General features: G+C 38.2%; 1 protein-coding gene across 1 annotated transcript in view; it reads right to left on the reverse strand.

The window, feature by feature from the left end:
• Positions 1–14,435, reverse strand: part of ptprma (protein tyrosine phosphatase receptor type Ma) — a 796,186-nt gene extending 781,751 nt beyond the window's left edge. The window contains exon 1 of the mRNA XM_051929399.1: positions 14,160–14,435. Within this exon, the coding sequence (XP_051785359.1) occupies positions 14,160–14,235 (76 nt within the window). The 5' untranslated portion in view covers positions 14,236–14,435. The remainder of the gene's footprint in view (positions 1–14,159) is intronic.
• Between the last annotated feature and the right edge of the window lie 5,978 nt (positions 14,436–20,413).

Raw genomic sequence — 20,413 nt, forward strand, 5'->3', positions numbered from 1 at the left:
TGTCATAGCTTCCTTGATTCCATCACATCCATCAATATCCAGGTGAACCTTGCAAGAGGCAAAGAACCTTTATCTTCTTTGGTTGTGAGAAACAAGTAATAAATAACCACTCACAATAGCCACTTTTATAACAATATGAGAGCTGTGATACAAGAAAGGTGTTTTAATGTGTTAAGCAATCCGCATGCATTTTATGTGTATATGTTTTAAAAGAATATAATAAACCAGTCTCAAAATCTGAAGCTTGACAGTATTATGCCATTTTAGTTCGTTGTTGAGGACTACTAAGGTTTATGTACCACATGCCGATTTCTATATTTAACCTACCTGTGATTCTGTAGCATGTACTGTGCTTTATTTCTTTATTTATTTTGGTTTCAGGTCTGTCATCTGACAACTGAATGCATTTGTAGATTGGCTTCTTAAGACTGGGAACAGTTCCTAACATCATGGGAATATGCATCATACCAGGATCCATATTACTAACCGAGAATGGTAAACCGGAAGGCATGGACCCAGGTACATGGCGATGGACGCAGGAGATATAGTGCGCAGGCGCCTACAGCGCGCGTCTCATAAACCGCAAGCGAAGTCTGATCCACCGTGAACGAAGGAGTCACGGCTCAAAAACGAAAGAGCTCAACTAACCCCAGAGTCAAACGGAAGACACTACAGGGTCCGCAAAGGTCCACAAAGATAGTACGGAAGGCGCGAGAAAGTACGAAAGGCGCAGGCGCCTACAACACGCTTCTGAACTAAACATCCACACTACACAGCATGGTCTGGGTAATATGAATAAACGAACTCTCCGTATTAAACGTACGGCATCCTCACACGTCCAAACCATATAGCATATGTGAATCACATTACAGTGATGCATTATTAACAGTACAACCACAGAAAATGCTCCGTATTAACAGTAAGTGCAATTATCCATATTACTAACGGTAGACAACGGATAACTAATGGAGTCACGGTCACGGCTCCAAAACGATCCAGTTCAACTAACGGAGCTACAAAAGCGAGCCCGCATAGATAAAAACAATAGACGTAGGCGCCTACAACGCGCGTCTGAAACCGCGGAAGCCAAACTGTCTCGGCTCCAAAACCAAACAGCTCGACTAACGGAGCTACAAAAACGAGCCCGCATAGACAAATGCAATGTACATAGACGCCTACAATGCGCATCTGAAACTGCGGAAGCAAAGAAGGCACGGGTTCAAAACGAAAGACCACAACTGACAGAGATACAAAAACGAGCCCGCCTGGATAAAATCAATGAACGCAGGTGCCTACAACGCGCTTCTCAAAAAACGAAACCAAAGGAGTCACGGCTCCAAAACGAAACATCTCAACTTACGGACATACAGAAGCGAGCCCGCCTGAATACAATTAATGAACGTAGGCGCCTACAACGCGCCTCTCAAACAGCAGAGTCAATAGATAAACAGCAAAGAAAGGAACGACAGACGGCCGCTAAACAATTACGCCAATTAGCTGACAACGCATTCTGTAATGAGTCCACTATTAGTAAACATTCATTAGGATTAATGAATACACTTCCTTTGTTCGTCATCTACACCTTTACACTCCAATATATCTCATACATTCATCAATGTATTTCGGGTTACCCAACACCGGGGGTAGGCGAGCGAAGCGAGCAGGGGGCGGAGCCCCCTTGTACTATAATAATTCAGTGTTACAGTAATCCCTCGCTACTTCGCGGTTCACTTTTCGCGGATTCACTACTTCGCGGATTTTATATGTAAGCATATCTAAATATATAATGCGGATTTTTCGCTGCTTCGCGGGTTTCTGCGGACAATGGGTCTTTTTACTTCTGGTACTTGCTTCCTCAGTTGGTTTGCCCAATTGATTTCATACAAGAGATGCTATTGGCGGATGGCTGAGAGCTACCCAATCAGAGCACGCAGTTAGGTTCCTGTGTGCTGCTGATTGGCTCAGCGACGGAGTGCTGCATTAACCAGGAAGTCTCATCTCACTCATTCAGCATTAACGTGCTACTGCTTCAGGGGCCGTGTCCATCAGAAGATGCAAATGATTGCAGAAAAGGTAAAAGTTTTGGATATGCTGAAGGAAGGGAACAGCTACACCGCTGCAGGACACCATTACAGCATCAATGAGTCCACGATTCTTTTTATTTAAAAAGGAGGAAAAGCATATAAGATCTACGGCCGCAGTGTCCTTTAACCAGGATGCAAAACGAGTTGCAAGTGGACATGATAAGGCAGTAGTCTGGATGGAATCTGCTTTAGGAATCTTTGCAACAAGGTTGACGACGTCATGACCGCCTACAAGCTGCTCTTCGACCGGAAAAAGAAGCAGCGGCAGCAACTGCCGATCACAATGTTTTTGCAGCCTCGCAAAAAAGAGCCAGTTCCTCCTACTACTACTACTACTACTACTACTACTACTACTACTACTACTACTACTACTACGGATACACCTTCGGAAACCGTGGAGGAGGTGCCCCAGGAAATGGCACCGCCGTCTGAAGAGACGTTAAATACAGTCATCGGCTGCGCAGTAAAAGTCATCACCACCTTCATCGTCATCATTTTTACTGCGCAGCATATTCATCACCATCATCACGTCATATATAGCTACGTGTACTTCGCTATACAGTAAGTGTAAACTTATCTACCGATTTCATATTGCTTAGCAGTTGTCCCTGTAATTAATAGAGTAAAGGGTGGGTTGTAAACAATACAGGGAGGGTTTAAAAACGTCCAAATACACATTAAATAATTAAATAAATATGGTGTCCCTACTTCGCAGAAATTCAGTAAGTGGGGGATTACTGTATATATATTTTATGGAGTTATTTTGTTCCTTTTTTTAAATATTAAAAAATTATCATTGTTATACATGTTTTTCATTATGGCAGAGATAGCACCTCAGCATCATTTTCTATTCTACAAGGGGGGCTCCGCCCCCTGCTCGCTTCGCTCCCCTACCCCCGGCGTTGGGTATCCTCAAACACATTAGTTGAGCTTGTTCGTCTTGGAGCCATGCCCGCTTTGCTTGCGGCATTTCAGACGTGTGTTGTAGGCGCCTGCGTACATTGATTTTATCCAGCCGGGCGCGTGTTTGTATATCCGTCAGTCGAGCTCATTTGTTTTGAACCCGTGTCTGCTGTGCTTCCGCAGTTTCAGACACGCGTTGTAGGCGCCCGCGTTCATTGATCTTATCCAGGTGAGCTCGTGTTTGTAGCGTTGAGCTGTATTGTGTTTGAATTCAGTGTAAAGCGTTCAGCGGTTTGTACAATCCCAAGCAGCACATTACTCCTAACTTCACTCCGCAGTAGTGCCACGCACATTATGGCGGTGACACCTGCGCCTTCCATAGTAGTGCCACTCACAATATGGCAGTGACACCTGCGCCTTCCGTAGTAGTGCCACTCACAATATGGCAGTGAAGCCTGCGCCCTTCGCACTATCTTTGTGGACCTGTGGGGCCTCCGTAGCCTCTTCCGTTTGAATCCGGGCTGCATCGCAGAATCCTCTTTTTGGCGTGGCTGTGTCGCTAGCTATGGGCGCCTTGTTGCTTCATTTCTCATTCACGTCAGTTGAGCTGTTTCGTTTTTGGGCGGTGAGTAGTTCGTTCGAGGTGGATACGACTTCGATTGCGGTTTATGAGACGTGCGCTGTACGCGCCTGCGCAGTACGTCTCATGGTCCCATCGCCGTGTACCTGCGTCCATGCCATCCGGTTTAGTAAGCCTGCGTCCATGCCATCCGGTTTACCATTCTCGGTTAGTAATATGGACAGACGCGTGTTGTAGGCGCCTGCGTACATTGATTTTATCCAGCCGGGCGCGTGTTTGTATATCCGTCAGTCGAGCTCGTTTGTTTTGAACCCGTGTCTGCTGTGCTTCCGCAGTTTCAGACGCGCGTTGTAGGCGCCCGCGTTCATTGATCTTATCCAGGTGAGCTCGTGTTTGTAGCGTTGAGCTGTATTGTGTGTGAATTCGGTGTAAAGCGTTCAGCGTTTTGTACAATACCAAGCAGCACATTACTCCTAACTTCACTCCGCAGTAGTGCCACGCACATTATGGCGGTGACGCCTGCGCCTTCCATAGTAGTGCCACTCACAATATGGCGGTGACGCCTGCGCCCTTCGCACTTCCATTTGAATCCGGGCTGCATCGCAGAATCCTCTTTTTGCTGTGGCTGTGTCGTTAGCTATGGGCACCTTGTTGCTTCATTTCTCATTCACGTCAGTTGAGCTGTTTCGTTTTTGGGCGGTGAGTCATTCATTCGCGGTGGATACGACTTCAATTGCGGTTTATGAGACGTGCGCTGTATGCTCCTGCGCAGTACGTCTCATGGTCCCATCGCCGGGTACCTGCGTCCATGCCATCCGGTTTAGTAAGCCTGCGTCCATGCCATCCGGTTTACCATTCTTGGTTAGTAATATGGATTCCTGAGTGATCAGTTTTGCATTAGCATGGCCATGTTGATTACAGTCACTATGCCTGTTTCCAGTCATGTGATGCACAGGTCACATGACAATGTGTGCTCTCTTGGTCTGTCCATAAAAGATAGTGGTATATGGCTTCTAGTATCCTGGTGTTGTACTTCCTTAAAAAACAAAGCTTAATTTGAAATAAACCCAAGGTAGTGTCAGGATTTTACAATTTTGTAAAGTTGTATTGGTTTTGTCCTCATTTTTTCTGGTTTTTGAATTTACAGCCTTATTTCTTATCACAATCTTGCCTTTCCCTTTACATTTTGTTCCATCTCCAAATTATTTGCTAGTACTGAAATAAAATTCTGAACACACGTTTCTTCTCCGGTGTTCAAAACAAATATAGTTTCAGGTATTGCTGTCTATATATTTAGTGATTTAGTATTCTTCTTGAACAATGCTGGAAAAAATGCCAATCTATATTTTCGACTGCTCTCTTTGTATGTTTGAAGCTGAAAAAAGATAACTGCACATGTAAATAAGCAACAATATAATTTGTGTCTGCACTTCAGAGTACACACTATCGAACAGTTAGCTAACGTATCTTTATGATTCTATTTTAAGAAAGGAAAAGATGTTGCTTTTTTTTCTTGTGATAAAATTAGCATCTTTAGTTGAAAACATGTTGTTTACATATGTTAATAAAATATGTTTACTTTTAAACAGACAGTAATCCCTGCTCCTTTTAAAGGTCGGTTGGGAGGACTGTCATTCCAAAAAAATCAACTTAATATGAGCTACATATTATAATCAGATCCCATCATATTGTTTACAACTCTTTTCCTTTAAAAAGACATTCACAATTTTTATAGTATGTGCTACAGGAAAACAGAACACTAGCATTAGACAGAAGCCACAGAGGAATCTCAAGAACTGAGCAGTTCACTTCTCAGAAAAAAGGGATCCTGAAGTTTCAAATCTCAGAGCAGGAACATTTGCAACTGCCTTGAAGGTCTACCTCCTAAAGGTCACTATTAACCCAGGGGTAGCAGCAGTTACGGGGGCCACTGGGAAAGAGGTAGTGATAGTAAAAGAAATAAAGAGAAAGAGCTGTTTGGGAAAATACATTGTAGTGATAATCAGCAAATGTTTCAAAGTTAACCACCTTAAAAGAGAGGGTGATGATACAGGTACATCTGAAATGATATATGATGTGCTTTTTAATGAACAAGAGAAAAGCAAACTGCTCAATTCTTGTTGTGTCTGTCTAATGCTAGTGTTCACTGAAAAACATGAATTAATGAATCTTATTAATAAAACAGTGAGTCAGTTATATGTTACATTGTAATAGCATTCTTCTAATAAAAAAGTAACAAAGTTTATAAAATAAAGATTTAATGATGGATATACTTCATATGCTGTAATAGTTTTTATTGTTTGTGTTAACATGACTTACTGCTTATTAAAATTCTTCAAAATGTTTTCTTCATAAACATTTATTTCAGATTTCACAAAAACATATTAAAAAGTATACAGATGAAAAGCAGCATGTATGTGTTACAAATGATTATGCAAATACAATCCATTCTACAGCTATACATCTATTTACTGAACCCAGTTAATCCATTTTCAGAGTCAGATAGATCGATAGATAGATAGATAGATAGATAGATAGATAGATAGATAGATAGATAGATAGATAGATAGATAGATAGATAGATAGATAGATAGATACCAACACGTTTATTTAATTTTTATTTTATTTTGTTTACTGTGGTCAGAATTTTGATGTAACCTGGAATGTCTGAAGCACTGTGCTTGCCATATATGGTCATTTCAGGACGTGGTCTGATAATGCTTTTGCTAATATATATGATTTAGATAGATAGATAGATAGATAGATAGATAGATAGATAGATAGATAGATAGATAGATAGATAGATAGATAGATAGATAGATAGATAGATAGATACTTTATTAATCCCAATGGGAAATTCACAACATTTTTACACATTTCCCACAATCAGTGGGATTTAATATTCCTGGATCAGGAAAATCAGACAGTGTTGGCACACTCAAACATTCACGTTTAAGCTCATATCTGCTGCTGCTTCTTGAAGAAGCATTATGTTAAAAATATCCACCAATCCATCTTCTGCATTAATTATTACAACATTCAGTATATGACCAGAAGGAGTTTTCTCTGGAATTAAATGTTTGCTGAACCACACTAAAAGTACAAGTTTAGGAAAGATCTTTGTGTAACATGACTAAGTGAAAAAAAATTTCAATGGAATGTTGCTTATATTGTAATTCATTTGCACATTAATAAAATGTCAAAATAACCTTTCCTGATATGTAGTATTTAGGACAGTACTAAAACTTCAGCTACCTACCACACACAGAACTATTTTCAAAAAACTTAATTTAATACTTGCTTCTATTATTGACCAAACTCTGTACATGTTATTAAAAAAAATTCTGTGCATTCCTTGACTTTTTGTTACGCCCTACCTCAGAGGTTTCCACTACCCCTACCAGTCCAAGGGCACCCCTGTGGCCAAAGGCTTTTGTTCTAATGGGTCTCACAATCAGACTGCAATTTGAATGCTAATACATCTATTTTTTTAATAAAGCCAATATCCTCTTCTAGTTAAAGGAGATGTGAACCTTTACAACTGCAGTCATCGTCACCAGAGCATGTCAATTTACACAACTAGAAATCACAGCATATCTCAAATTATGTGACCTTCCAGTACAGTTTCACATTTCCAAAGTACTGCAAGCTTGGACCTTTTTCTGACTGTCAACAACATGCTGCCTGAAGGGTTTATAGGTATGGTGAGTTCAGCTGATCTTGGCCCCTTTTCTTGTTTTTTCATTCTATCATGGTACATAAAACACAAGACGACCCTCTTGTTTGTTGGCATAGTCCAAAACACGCACATACATTATTCCTTGTCACTTAATTGTACAGCCAGGTGAGATTTTATTGGTTGTCGACTTTCATCCACATACAGCCCACCCTTATGATTTGCAACATAATCACAACTGTTTGTCACAAGACAACGCGCTGGAACTGGCACTGACTTTTTAAAATTACTGTATGTAAATGAAGTCTATGAATGAAAATCACAGGAAAAGTCACATAATATGACTTTGTCTTTAGCCGGTCTTATTTATTTTCTTATATATTTATAAAAGAGTAGCAGTGTGAGATTTACACTCATAAGAATTTTAGAAATATTTGTATTTTTGTCATTGATTTAAATTATTAAATCTCTTTTCCAATTAATACCCCATTTTCTGTGCCACATTCTCCTTTAATTGTATCCTAATAATGACCACTGATGACAAGTATTAATGAGTAGATACTTTTATGTAAGGTTTATGGGCTCTCTTGTTCACCTGTCAACTTGATAACATTATGCCTTACAAAAAAATGTTTCCCAACCAAAAAAAAAAAAACAAAAAAAAACACAACACCACTCATAAATACATTTTTCACTCTCATGCCCATAATTATAAGCATTTATGGCCACAAACCCCAAATTTTATTTTTCAAGAAGCCAAACCACCTCTTAACATGTGACCTACATCACCACTTAGAAAAAGCATGGAACATATTTGTAATAATTTTTGTAGTATCTAGATTAAAGCATCAATGAATAATATAATAACCCCATACTCAAACATGAAGCACTTTCAAAGGCTTTTACATTACTATACAGATTAAATTATTCATACTAATGCCAAAAGCAACACTGTGGTTTTCAATGCAGAAATTATGGTGAATGCCTAATGCATTGCACTTCATTTGGGGCATGCTGCATACCCACCATACTCTTCCACCTAGACTTTACTTCACTACCCTTCTTGGATCATTCCTGTTCCCATTCCCATGACTGAAAAATGTTAAGATTCCAAGGCCTGTTCAGAAAAAGAATGCTTTAATGTCTAACCCTTGATTGGAGTAAAATAATCGTATTAATTTTCCCAACAGGAATTTCCAAAACCACTAAAAATGAAGTTTACCAAGTAAACCTTAATTACTTCTTTAAATTTATTAACTAAATAACGATCAAAAACCACCCTTCCATTCATCTATCCTCTTAACCCACTTTCCCAAGGTTGGGTTGCGGGTCAAATTCAAACTCAAAAGGGCTGAATAATAACAATGATTTTCAGCTCAGATACCTAAATCAATGTGTGATCACTTTACTGGATACACCAGATGTTATCACTGTACAGCATTTCAACAGAAACAGGCCACCAAATAGCTTTAACCTCCAAGCTCATATATGTAATGACTTAATGAGTATAAACATTGTAAAACAAGTCATATCTAAATTAAAACTTCAGTAAATATGAACATTATAGCCAAATGGAATGGGATATTGTTAATACTTAAAAGTGGATATTGCTAATACATAAGAGCATCCTGGACATGAGAAAAAAATATTGCGAAGTATAGTATTTTTGTATCCTCTGTTAGTTAATGTGTTATAATGCATTCTGAGAAAGAAGATACTGTATATAAAAAAATCTAAGTTAGTTGGAGCGCTTGTAATGGAATGGCCCTAATCCACGGTTCATTCTTGATTTACCCCAATGCTGGTGAGATTCACACAAGCTCCCTATGACCATGAACTGGTGTATTAAACAATGTGCTTTAAATAAGTGTGTTAGAAACGTGTGCTGTAAATAAACACTAATGCAATAACCTTCAACCCACAAGATCAAAAGTCATAAGCAGAGCTTAAACCCCATTTTCCCTTCCGGAGGAATCAACGTATCCATCCTTTCTATTAAAATACATTTACGTGATTTAAAAAGAATGTTTGACATTAAAATCACATTATACAGTATCATGTAGCATTCATACTATCGGAAAGTACATTTTTCGGTTTTTTAATATATCTAATTTAGTAATACTTTCTTTTATCACTTAATCGACCAGTGATTGCAGCAAAAATCGGAAGGAAGGAATCACCGTGTGAGTTTAATGAGCAGCGCCTTATCTACGGTAAAGAGACGCTGCTCAGCAGATCCGCTAGGCGCCCCAGCACCGCTAAGCTAAAAATCCGCACTCCTCAGATCTCCTGCGGCTGTTCGCTTAGCTCTCTAAACGCGAGGACGCTTAAGAGAGGTTTATCGCCAAACAATGCACTTCTTTCGGGTACTCCAGATATTACTATTTACATAGCAATAGTTTGAAAATTGCTAATCTGCGACCTAAAAAAGAAGATATATTCTTTTTCCCTGTGGACAAAAAGCTCTATCTTAACGCAGGATTATTGCACTGGTGTGCAAGATCGTGGTGACTTTAACTCAGGCAGCTTCTTCTGTGGACTTTCGCTTATTTCACGTATTATTAATTCCTTCGGAAAAGGCTACTTACTACTAATTACGATCCTGTTTTGGACATTCTAGTTTTGGAATCTTTATGTAACCACGCAGACCACGCTAGTAAAACCTATATATCGCGGCACTAATTCGATTGCTCGTTTCAAACCCCTTTACCCTTTAGTAAACTATCAAGGGGATAATAGTATCTTTGCGATTAATATATTTGCCTTTCTGATTTATTTCTACTAAAGTACAGGCATCAAAACTGTTCTTTTTTTATTATTTCAATAACGAGGACTTCTATCTACTTCATGTATGCGATGCTGCCACCATCAGGACCCTAAGAACAAACAGCAAGAAGCAAAACAATAATTCACTAAGTTAAAAGCAACTGTGATGTGAATCTCGTTTCAGGCAATTACTCGCAAGCGATTCTGATTTATTAAGTATAAAATGCCCGTGGCTGTGATGGGATTAGTCAGAATTTCATCGTACCAATACTGCGCACCGCGACCTGACAAAAACAGTAAGCGTATCTGACACATGAAAAAGAACTCGTATGACGACTCTTGAAATTAGTATAAAACTTTGTTGGAAATTATTATTAATAGAGTTCATTGCATAATAGTAAACATAACTGTATTGTAGTGTTCACTTTGAGTTACAAAATTCTACTTCAACATACAACACATATTAAAAATTACAGTAACGGTAAGAACACTGTCCTTTCTTTATTCATTATTTCTTCCTTTCTTTGTTCAATGAAAACTATATTCATTCTTCAACTATAAGACCGGTTGAAATGCTTCAAAGCTCTGCGGATTTATGAAATGCGACGCGCTGATAACATGAGATCTGTAAATAAAGACACGGTCAAAATGTGCCGACTGAGTAAAAAGAAATCCACCTTTTTAAAAATAATGCGCTATACATTATGCATACGATACATACTTGGACCACAAAAATGTTCACACTGCACATTTAAAAACACCACCAATTGTCTATTAATTGCATCTTTTATATCAATTCATTTTCAGTCCGATTTATTCAGCTCATGGTCGTGGGAAGCCTACTTCTCTCGACAATACTGGGCGCAACTTTGAAACCCAACCTGGACAAGACGCCGGTCCATACAATTACATATTTACATTGGAGTCATGCTAACACGACTTGTACCAACCTCAATGCACGTTTTTGTGGCAGGAATCCGGACTACAAAAGATATCCACGGAAGCACGGGGAGAACATACTAATTACTCAAATGATATATATTCTTAAAATTACAACGCAGACTCATTGCTTAATGTAACCAAAACGTTACAAATTCATTAATCACATATTTAAATTTACGTTTTAACAGGTTTACTTCTAACTTTATTGTTTATAAAACCTAAACTTTAATTTTAATATACACATCACAAAAAATGAGTGTACATAACTTAAATGGGAATAGTGGACAAACCACTTATTAACGTGGATAATGGAGCTTGTACCCTTGTTAGCGTTTTAACAACAGTTTGAACGAGAGATTGGAACAATTCGCTTAATTTACAGTCAACAACCTTGGTGGCCTGAAAGCTCTCCTCTTACTTAATAGACGACAGTGAGAATTTCTAAGGGTGGAAAATAAAGGATCAAAAAGCTAGGAAGTAATAAATAAATCAATCAATCTGCAAAAAGAAATCAATTTCTGTTAGTGAAATAGCTTCGTATATACTGAGTGAACATTGGATTCTTTAAAGTAACAGTTCATTTGGAAAGTAATCTTAAAGGACGTAAACAAATTGGCGGGGGACTGACAATTAAACATTTTCCGCTATATATGAATAAAATCTGAAATGTAAAACTCTAGACTTCTGTCTATAACCCTGGTTATACGGGGGTCCACTCTTAGAAGTGAATTACATTAAATGTATTTGTGCATCAGAAAAATCTTGCATTAGCGAAGATGTCTGCTAGTCTAGAGATTACTGTTCTGCGCAGCCAGACAATACAGTGAAAGATAAAGTATTAATTGGTACCCGCCATTCGCTTGTGAGAAGGGACCCGCCTCACCTTTATAAAATATGTCTAACAAAGTACTGTACAAGAAAACACGATACTTTACTTCTTGGTGGTTTGGTTCTTTTGCAAGGGCGAGTGCAGCATAAAACGTTATGAAATGATTCTGAAAGACAGGAATTTTAAATCAGTTTTCCAGTGAGCTATTGCTTTTTAAGGGTGTTTCAAATGTCTTTACTATTAACACTTCCCCGAGATGCGGGTTTTATTGCAGACACTTAATTATTTCTTTTCAACTAACAAAAAAAGGTGAATATTCTGTTCAGAACTCTCTTTTGCTTGCTACGTGCTGATTTTGTGGATAATGTATAACCTCTTTGAAGCATTCTTCTCAAAATTGTTCGACTAAAAGCAGGATCAGTAATTGTCGTGTTTCTCTAAAACAACTGAATATTTACTTTTTACAACTTTTCAATTATCACACAATAGAAAAAATACAAAGGCTTTCGCCAATTTTATTTTATCAAACAATCTGCAGTGTGTGAAAATTGCCCTATCGTTTATTTGTAGCATGATAAAACTTTTTGTCATCTGGGAAAAACAGTTGAGCATTCAGGTGGTTCAAAACAATGGATTGGATGAAATGTCTGAAAAATGTCTAAAAAATTAATGCAAATCTTTCATAAATGCCGCACTGAACTGCAGATGCTGTCGATATGAGAATTGCCATTTTAGCAATGAGTTACAATTAAGATTGTTTAAGGAAGCCTCCTTGCACGTCTGTAAGTGCACAAGTATTTGTGCAAATTAGCAAAGACAAGTTTAGATCCTGATTTGTGCATGTATCCTCCATTTATTTTGGTTTCCTTGAACCCACCCTGGTATCAGCGTCAGAAGAAATTGAGAGATTGTTATGTGTTTAGTATAATGTGATTACTTTTAGCATGACTACTTGTGTTTGATGAACATTATAACTTTTCCATAAATCACACTTGTAAATGACAGTATGAAACAATAGAAAAATAAAAAAACTCCCTTATGTTAATAACTAATATACGTTACAGTAAATTACCGTTGGATATTGGTAATTGGTTACTGCAGGACTGTAAACAGGTGAATACAATTTCCAATCAAGAAAAAAATCTGCTAAATCCACTTTACAGTTTTGTGGGGTTGGAGGCGGAGTTCAAATATGTAAAGTCTTGTCATAAAAGATATTTTTCATTTGGTCAGATCTGCTTTTTCACATTAAACACAGGTCATTTCATTTTCTTGAAGTCTTTGTTTTTCTGAATCGCGGGCAATCGGAACAACAACTGGAGCAAAACAGAAACATTGTGTAAATTATTAGATGCCTGGGTCTGCAGGACGGGTGGGGTACCTTTAAGCAATTCTGTATTGCTTTTTTTGTAAATGAAAGCTTAACAGATATGACCAAAAACTTATGTCCGACTACTTTCCCACTTATGCACGATATATTTGGAAATACTATGACTTCTCAAAAATGAGTTAACTGCAGAAGGTAACTTTTGAACAGTCTATTATATACACAAGCTTAACTAAAAATATCAGCCTTTTCCACTTTTTTTATTTTGTGCATGCTGCCACGTTATTCTAGCACCGGTATGCACTAATGTAAAACAGGCTTCTGCCAAACAAGGATTCGTAAGAAACATGAAAGGGGGGAAAGTTTTATACAAACCCTGCCGCAAATCAATACGGCTGAATCTCATTCTCTCTTTTGTCTGTGCCTACGATCTGCGCACATAACGGCACTCTGGATAAGCTCGGATACGTTTCCTGTGGACTAACGTCTCGCTTAAAATCATAAAGCTGAGGAAACTTTTAGCGAGAAGAACCACAGGGAATGGCTATGAGAGAAGTTCCCTCTGGGCCCGTTTGTGTCCTTCACTTTCGAGTGGAAATGTCACCCCAGCCCCTGCGGCAACTTTTACGCGTTAAAAGTTTTGCCGCTTGACAGCTGGAAGACAACTCAGGACGCCCCGACAGCCTCTGGCTAACACTCCAAAACTGGATGCGTGCCGACAGTTATCTGCCAAATTATTCCCCTGCGCGCAGAAACACCCTGAGAGCTCTAAAAAGTGACTTTCACGCGGATTTGCAGGCACAGCTCGACCGCGTTCTTCCTCATGCCAGCTTACAGGACTCAATGTTGCGAAACGCTCATCGGCTCTGGAATTCTTACGCGGGACAATCGTTGTTACCAGTAAACTTTCCTCCGCATTGACGTCTCACTTTTTAGCCAATTAAGCCCACAATAACAACTGCTAGACTGCAAGACGTTGTGCCGAGGCGCTAAGCACCAGTAATTATTTCCAGATTTCAGCTCCAAGTAAAAAAGAAAAGAAAACTCCGTACCTTTGAATAGTTGTCCTCTACTTGAGACCACAAGACTGACCGTAGCAGCCAAGAAAAAAGTTATAACTCTATCCATTTCGGGAGTGTTTGGAGTTGCTAGACCCCCCACCCCAAATCCTGGGGTAAATGAAACTGTAGCCACCAGTTCTTCTTATAAAAATAATAAAAATACAATATTCCCGTTCGCAGCGTTTCCTCGATAAACTCTACATGTAGTCTGAGAGTGGCTCTCTTTCCACTTATTTCTCTCTTCCACTGCTCTACTGACGCTGACTTACTGACTGCCAGAGAGCAGTGACGTCACGTGCCGCTTCGCGTATATAAGAGAGTCGCGCTCCCGTCGCCAGCAGAGGGTGCGTGTGCGGACTGCTGGGGTCAGGCGTGTGGAAAGCGGCGCCTGGATTTATTGTCTTGGGTTCAGCACAAAAAACAAAGAGAGAGGTGGATATGATTTCACTTTTAATCTGCCTGAACGCAGACGTGCAAGCCAGTTATTCACTACGAGTATAGGATTTAAGTTTCAGTGTTCTACTTTAGGATAAATAAAAGAAAAATGGTACAGCTCGCGGCAGGCGACTTATTTATAAAATGGCTTTTCAAAAGTTTTTATCTGTGGCAGCACGTCAGACAGTAGTCCGTACTTAAAAAAGAAAGAGTCAAGAGACTGCTTGCGGTCATGTTTTTTGTCAGGCTAAGTGAATGGTGAGTTTGTACAGTATCTTTAAGGAAATAGTCTGCCTAATGTATGAATAACGATGTTTAGTGAATGGTTAAAATGAAGCTTACCCACCATTGTGTTAACACATTATTATTTAATTATTTTTTGCTTAACTGTGCACTGCATTGTCTATTTACGTCGTGGCCACAAGTCACTTTGATCTTTGATGGATTGCATTACATGTGAGAGTAGCATTATTAAGTTAATACACGGAATTTTCGTTAAATGCTGTACACTCTATGCAAAGCTTTCAGGGGTGTCGGGAATCAACCCATCGATACCTTTCCTGGAACAGATGTACCGACCGTGAGAAAACACAATATATTTTGTACGTACAGATTTAAGAAACTTAACTTTTTTAAGAAACTTGAACTTGAATTTTTCCATTATGTTTGTTAAAAATGTGGTATTCATTCATTTAAACAAGGTAGTAACTTCTTACTACTTGTTACGTGTGACTTTGAGTGGGCAAATTTATATATCTGCGTTCTAAGTCATTAGTGTCCTGGCACAATGATTTGTAAGTCACTTTGGGTATTGTATTTTCATGTTGTTTTGCTTTGCAAAGCACATTGTTAGATTGATTAATGAGAAATGCACATAAAATCTTAATAAATGAAAAAGTGTTTTGGAGTTCTGTTTTTTTTTTAATTTGCTCATTAGGGATTACAAAGTTAACTATATGGGGCTATATGGTGTATTTGGCTATACATGTTTTAGTAAAGACAAGTTCACACCACTAAGTAGCTGCCGGGGCTTGCGTTTTTTTATAACACCTGAAATAGTACACACTTAAGTCTATCAGGCTTAGGTTTGTTAGGTAATAGCTAAGCTGTCCCAGTAGCCAATCTAGATGATCTTTATGACATATTCAGGTATGCGTTTGGAAAACATGGCATTGTGGTTTGCTACCAGTTTGTGTGAAGAAGTGCTTCCTGTTTTCCTTTATAACATCATAGTCTGTAGCTACTTTTAGTCAGTGTGATGGAACCTCAGTTGTAATTATACTTTATAAGAGTGAAAGACATTTTTAGCATTCTTGAAAATATCAGCACCAATTTAAAAAAAAATTGAGAACACTGGACATTTTGTGCCATATAATTGTTTACACTGGTGACAGGTTATAAGTAATTACCTGTACTTCCTTTAGTGAAACTTTAAACAAGCAGTAATAATATATTTGAGCAACAAGGTGGTGGAGATGAAAAGCTGCATTTACTGTGGTCTTCCAGAATCAGGTTTGGCATGGTACTCCAAGTGTACTGATGTTAGAATTCAACCACTGTAGGTATGGTTTAGGATTTTCTCACTTGAACCAGTCACTTTGTTGGGTATGTGTTTCAAGTTAAGGCAAGCATCATTGCTGTACAAACATTGCTTTGTTAAATCATATGAAATGCAAATAATTAATCCATTTCTAAAAATGGTCACAACCTACATAGGGAAAAATGTGATGTTGGACACATTCTAAAGTTGTTCTGTGGACACTGCCAATTAGCATGAAGTTCTGTCCATTTTATCACCAGCATCTTGCAATATACAGTATATTACATGAAAGTGTAGCATGTTCACTTTTTAAAAATGTTTTTTATTGGTAGCTCTTTGTCCAATACCCATTTCTCACAAAGAAGAGAATAATTTCCTTTCTTAAATTTTCAAGGTGAATCAATATCCATGGTTAGAAATTAGTAAAAGTAAAACCGTGTACAATATTAGCTTTTTAAAAATAGTGCATATAAAGCAAACTGGCAATCTTAACAGAATAAAACTGCACTGATAGTTATAAGACCAAAAAAAAAATCAATTTACACAAAGTTTCCAATGAAACAAAAGGTTCATTTGCAAGATATACAGTAGTTTGTTTTTATTTACTAGTTTGATGGAAATCTGCAGCTACTGACAAGTTCCTTTCCTTGGCTGGGTTTGTCCATTGTTGAAGCAAAAATTGAAGTGGAAACCTCGCCTGTGGTATAGGCATGAAAAGAGGATTGTTGAACTACTGCCTAAAAACATACTGTCAGATTCACTGTATCCACATAATATCTTATACTCAAGTTTGTTGTTTTGGTAACCTGTTATTGGCCCAAGCAAATATGAACAAATATAAAAATGTTTGTTTGAAATTTGATTTTTTAAAATAATTATCTGAGTGGAGATGTATAGTACATAATGTAGATAATCCTATATCTGTAACACATGCCACACATATAATAAGATAACAAAATTGCTTTATTTTGGGTAATACCCTTCCATAAAAGATCTACTACTACTACTCTGACCTATACAATGTTATCTGTTGACATAATCTAGACAAGTCTTTAAAAGATACTTTGCTTTTAAATTCACACATATAATAAGATAACAAAATTGCTTTATTTTGGGTAATACCCTTCCATAAAAGATCTACTACTACTACTCTGACCTATACAATGTTATCTGTTGACATAATCTAGACAAGTCTTTAAAAGATACTTTGCTTTTAAATTCACACATATAATAAGATAACAAAATTGCTTTATTTTGGGTAATACCCTTCCATAAAAGATCTACTACTACTACTCTGACCTATACAATGTTATCTGTTGACATAATCTAGACAAGTCTTTAAAAGATACTTTGCTTTTAAATTCACACATATAATAAGATAACAAAATTGCTTTATTTTGGGTAATACCCTTCCATAAAAGATCTACTACTACTACTCTGACCTATACAATGTTATCTGTTGACATAATCTAGACAAGTCTTTAAAAGATACTTTGCTTTTAAATTCAGAGTTATGCATTAGAAATATTTTACAGTTGTGTAATGGGTATTTTTCATTAGCTCTAAATATACAGACAAACATTCTAAAACACATTGTGCTACATGTTCATTCTGAAAAAAAAGAAAGGGAGAGTCTGTAACCAGAGCACTTGCAAGCCACATAGGAAGTGCAGCTGTCAGTAAACTTGGAAACAGCATATTTTATTCCAGCATTTTGCTGAGCTGCACAGCTCCGTGTGCCCTTGGAGCAGGACTGAGCAGTCAAATAACCAATATTGTTAGATTTTTAGGTTTTTTTCCCCCTTTGACATAGGCAAAGCAATTTTTTTTTCCTGCATCTCAAGTTGAAAGAACAGGACAATAATGGAAAAACAATAATGGTTTTGTCTCATCTTGACTTTTATGTTCTTATCTTGAACAAGCATTGAGTCTAAGTGAACATAATTATTAATTGATTTTTGATGAAAATGATATTGTCACAAAATGTTCTCTGCTTATCAATGACAATTGACCAATATATGACTCCTAATGTAGAATCAACTTCAAGATCAGAAATGTCATCATCAACTGTGAAAAAAATGACTCCACTTACTAGTTTGAGATTTGGACGGATAAGCATGTCTAACACATTGAGTCAAGTTTGCTGATAAGTCACTTTTCTCTGCATCTGTGTCCTTTGTCAGTGTCATTGAGAGCAACGGATATGAGACTAGATACTCAAGTTTTCAAAGTGAACAGAACTTAAAATTCTTAACCACTTGCTGAGAGATTTTAGAAGGCTCTTCATTGAAATGGGAAAGACAGTTAAATATTGTATCAAAAGTAAAAAGCATATTAATTTAATTTAAAGAATCGCAAATCTAAGAATGGCAATCACTTTCTGTTCCCTCCGATATTTGGAGGGATGCAATATAATGGAGGGTGGGTGCGTCCTGGGACATTTTTCATGTAATTAAACATTTGTACTAAAGCAGTTTCTTTTGGAGCTGTGACTCATCTGGTTCTGGTGTTTCAGAAGCGCGTTGTAGGCGCCTTCGTTTATTGTTTTTATCCATGCAGTCTCTTTTTTGTTTTTCTATGGCTGTGTCGTCAGCTAGAAGTCGTTTGCTGACTGCGGCGTGCTGAAGTGACCATGGCAGCGGATCCAGGCATGGAGGGCTACATTACTAAACGAAGGTGGTATATGCGGTGGTGTGGGCTGTCGCGTTCGGGCGGCTGTACAACCTGGCGTGCACGCTTTACCTCAGGTTTAGTTCACAGGTCGTAGCCATACGGGCTCGTTTTTGTATTTCTAATCGTTGAGCTGTTTCTTTTTGGAGCCGTGACTCCTTTGCCTGTGCTGTTTCAGAAGCGCGTTGTGGGCGCCTTCGTTCATTGTTTTTATCCATACGGGCTCGTTTTGTAATTCCATTAGTTGAGCTCTTTCATTTTGGAGCTGTGGGAGCTGTGACATGTTTGCTTCTGGTGTTTCTGAAACGCATTGTAGGATCCTCCGTGTATTGTCTTTATCCATGCGGTCTCGTCTTTGTTGTTCTGTGGTTGTGTCGTTAGGTAGAAGTCGTTTACTGTTAGGAATCATAATCCAACTTACTTTTAATACTATATTACCGTTATGTGATTCAAATATGCCACACTGACTGCTGGCACAGTGGATTAGAGCAAGTTTAGTATACAGGTTGTGTTGTTTGGGCGCCACGTACTGACTCTGGGAAGTACGGGCTCGGTTTTGTATTATTAATCGTTGAGCTCTTTCCATTTGGTGCTGTCACTCCTTTGTCTCTGCTGTGTCAGAAGCGCGTTGTCGGCGCCTTCGTTCATCGTGTTTATCCATACGGGCTCGTTTTGTAATTCCATTAGTTGAGCTCTTTCTTTTTGGAACCGTGACTTCTTTGCATCTGGTGTTCTTGAAGCGCGTTGTAGGAGCCTCCATGTATTGTTTTTATCCATGCGGTCTCATTTTTGTTTTTCTGTGGCTGTGTCATTAGGTAGACATCGTTTACTGTTAGGAATCATAATTCAACTTACTTTTAATACTGAATTACCATTATGTGATTCAAATATGCCACACTGACTGCTGGCACAGTGGATTAGAGCGAGTTTAGTTTACAGGTTGTGTAGTTTGGGCGCCACCTACTGACTCTGGGAAGCCTCTGGGTTTGACTCTGGGGCGCTGAGGCGCAGTGCACATGCGCTTCGGTGCGTCCGCCATCCATGCATAAATTAAACTGTCGTTTAGTAATATAGATTGGCTCAGTGAGACGAATCGTACCTCATTAAGTGGTATCTGTTCACCTTGTATCTGAGTACACATTCATGCCTAAAGAATGTTTAACCCTAATCCCAGTATGAAATTGGCACTAAGTAGGAGAATACATATATTAGCTCTAAATGTATGTGCCTTGAAATAGATGAGATATGCATACAAATATATCTTCATCCATAACACCCACCAACATTAAAAGTCACCTGCAGCTTATGGTAGATTGTCTATGCTACTGCAAAGGGGCATGTGCCAGATGGCATTGTTCACCACCCGCAATAATACCAAGAACCCTAAAATTAACACTTTTATTTTTCAACTTATTTCAAAGACAAATGGAGAACCTAAAAGTATCAGAATTTTCTTCTAAACTACTGTACCTACCTGAACAGCTAGGGCATTCTCTTTGTCATGTTTGAGGTTTTCCGATTTTCTTGCCACTTCATATTACCAAAAGCATTCTATAGTCTCCTCTCCTGTGGTTAACATTTGAAACAAGCCACAGAAGAT

Source organism: Erpetoichthys calabaricus, chromosome 6 (assembly GCF_900747795.2).
Source record: "Erpetoichthys calabaricus chromosome 6, fErpCal1.3, whole genome shotgun sequence".
In the NCBI taxonomy this organism is placed as follows: domain Eukaryota; kingdom Metazoa; phylum Chordata; class Cladistia; order Polypteriformes; family Polypteridae; genus Erpetoichthys; species Erpetoichthys calabaricus.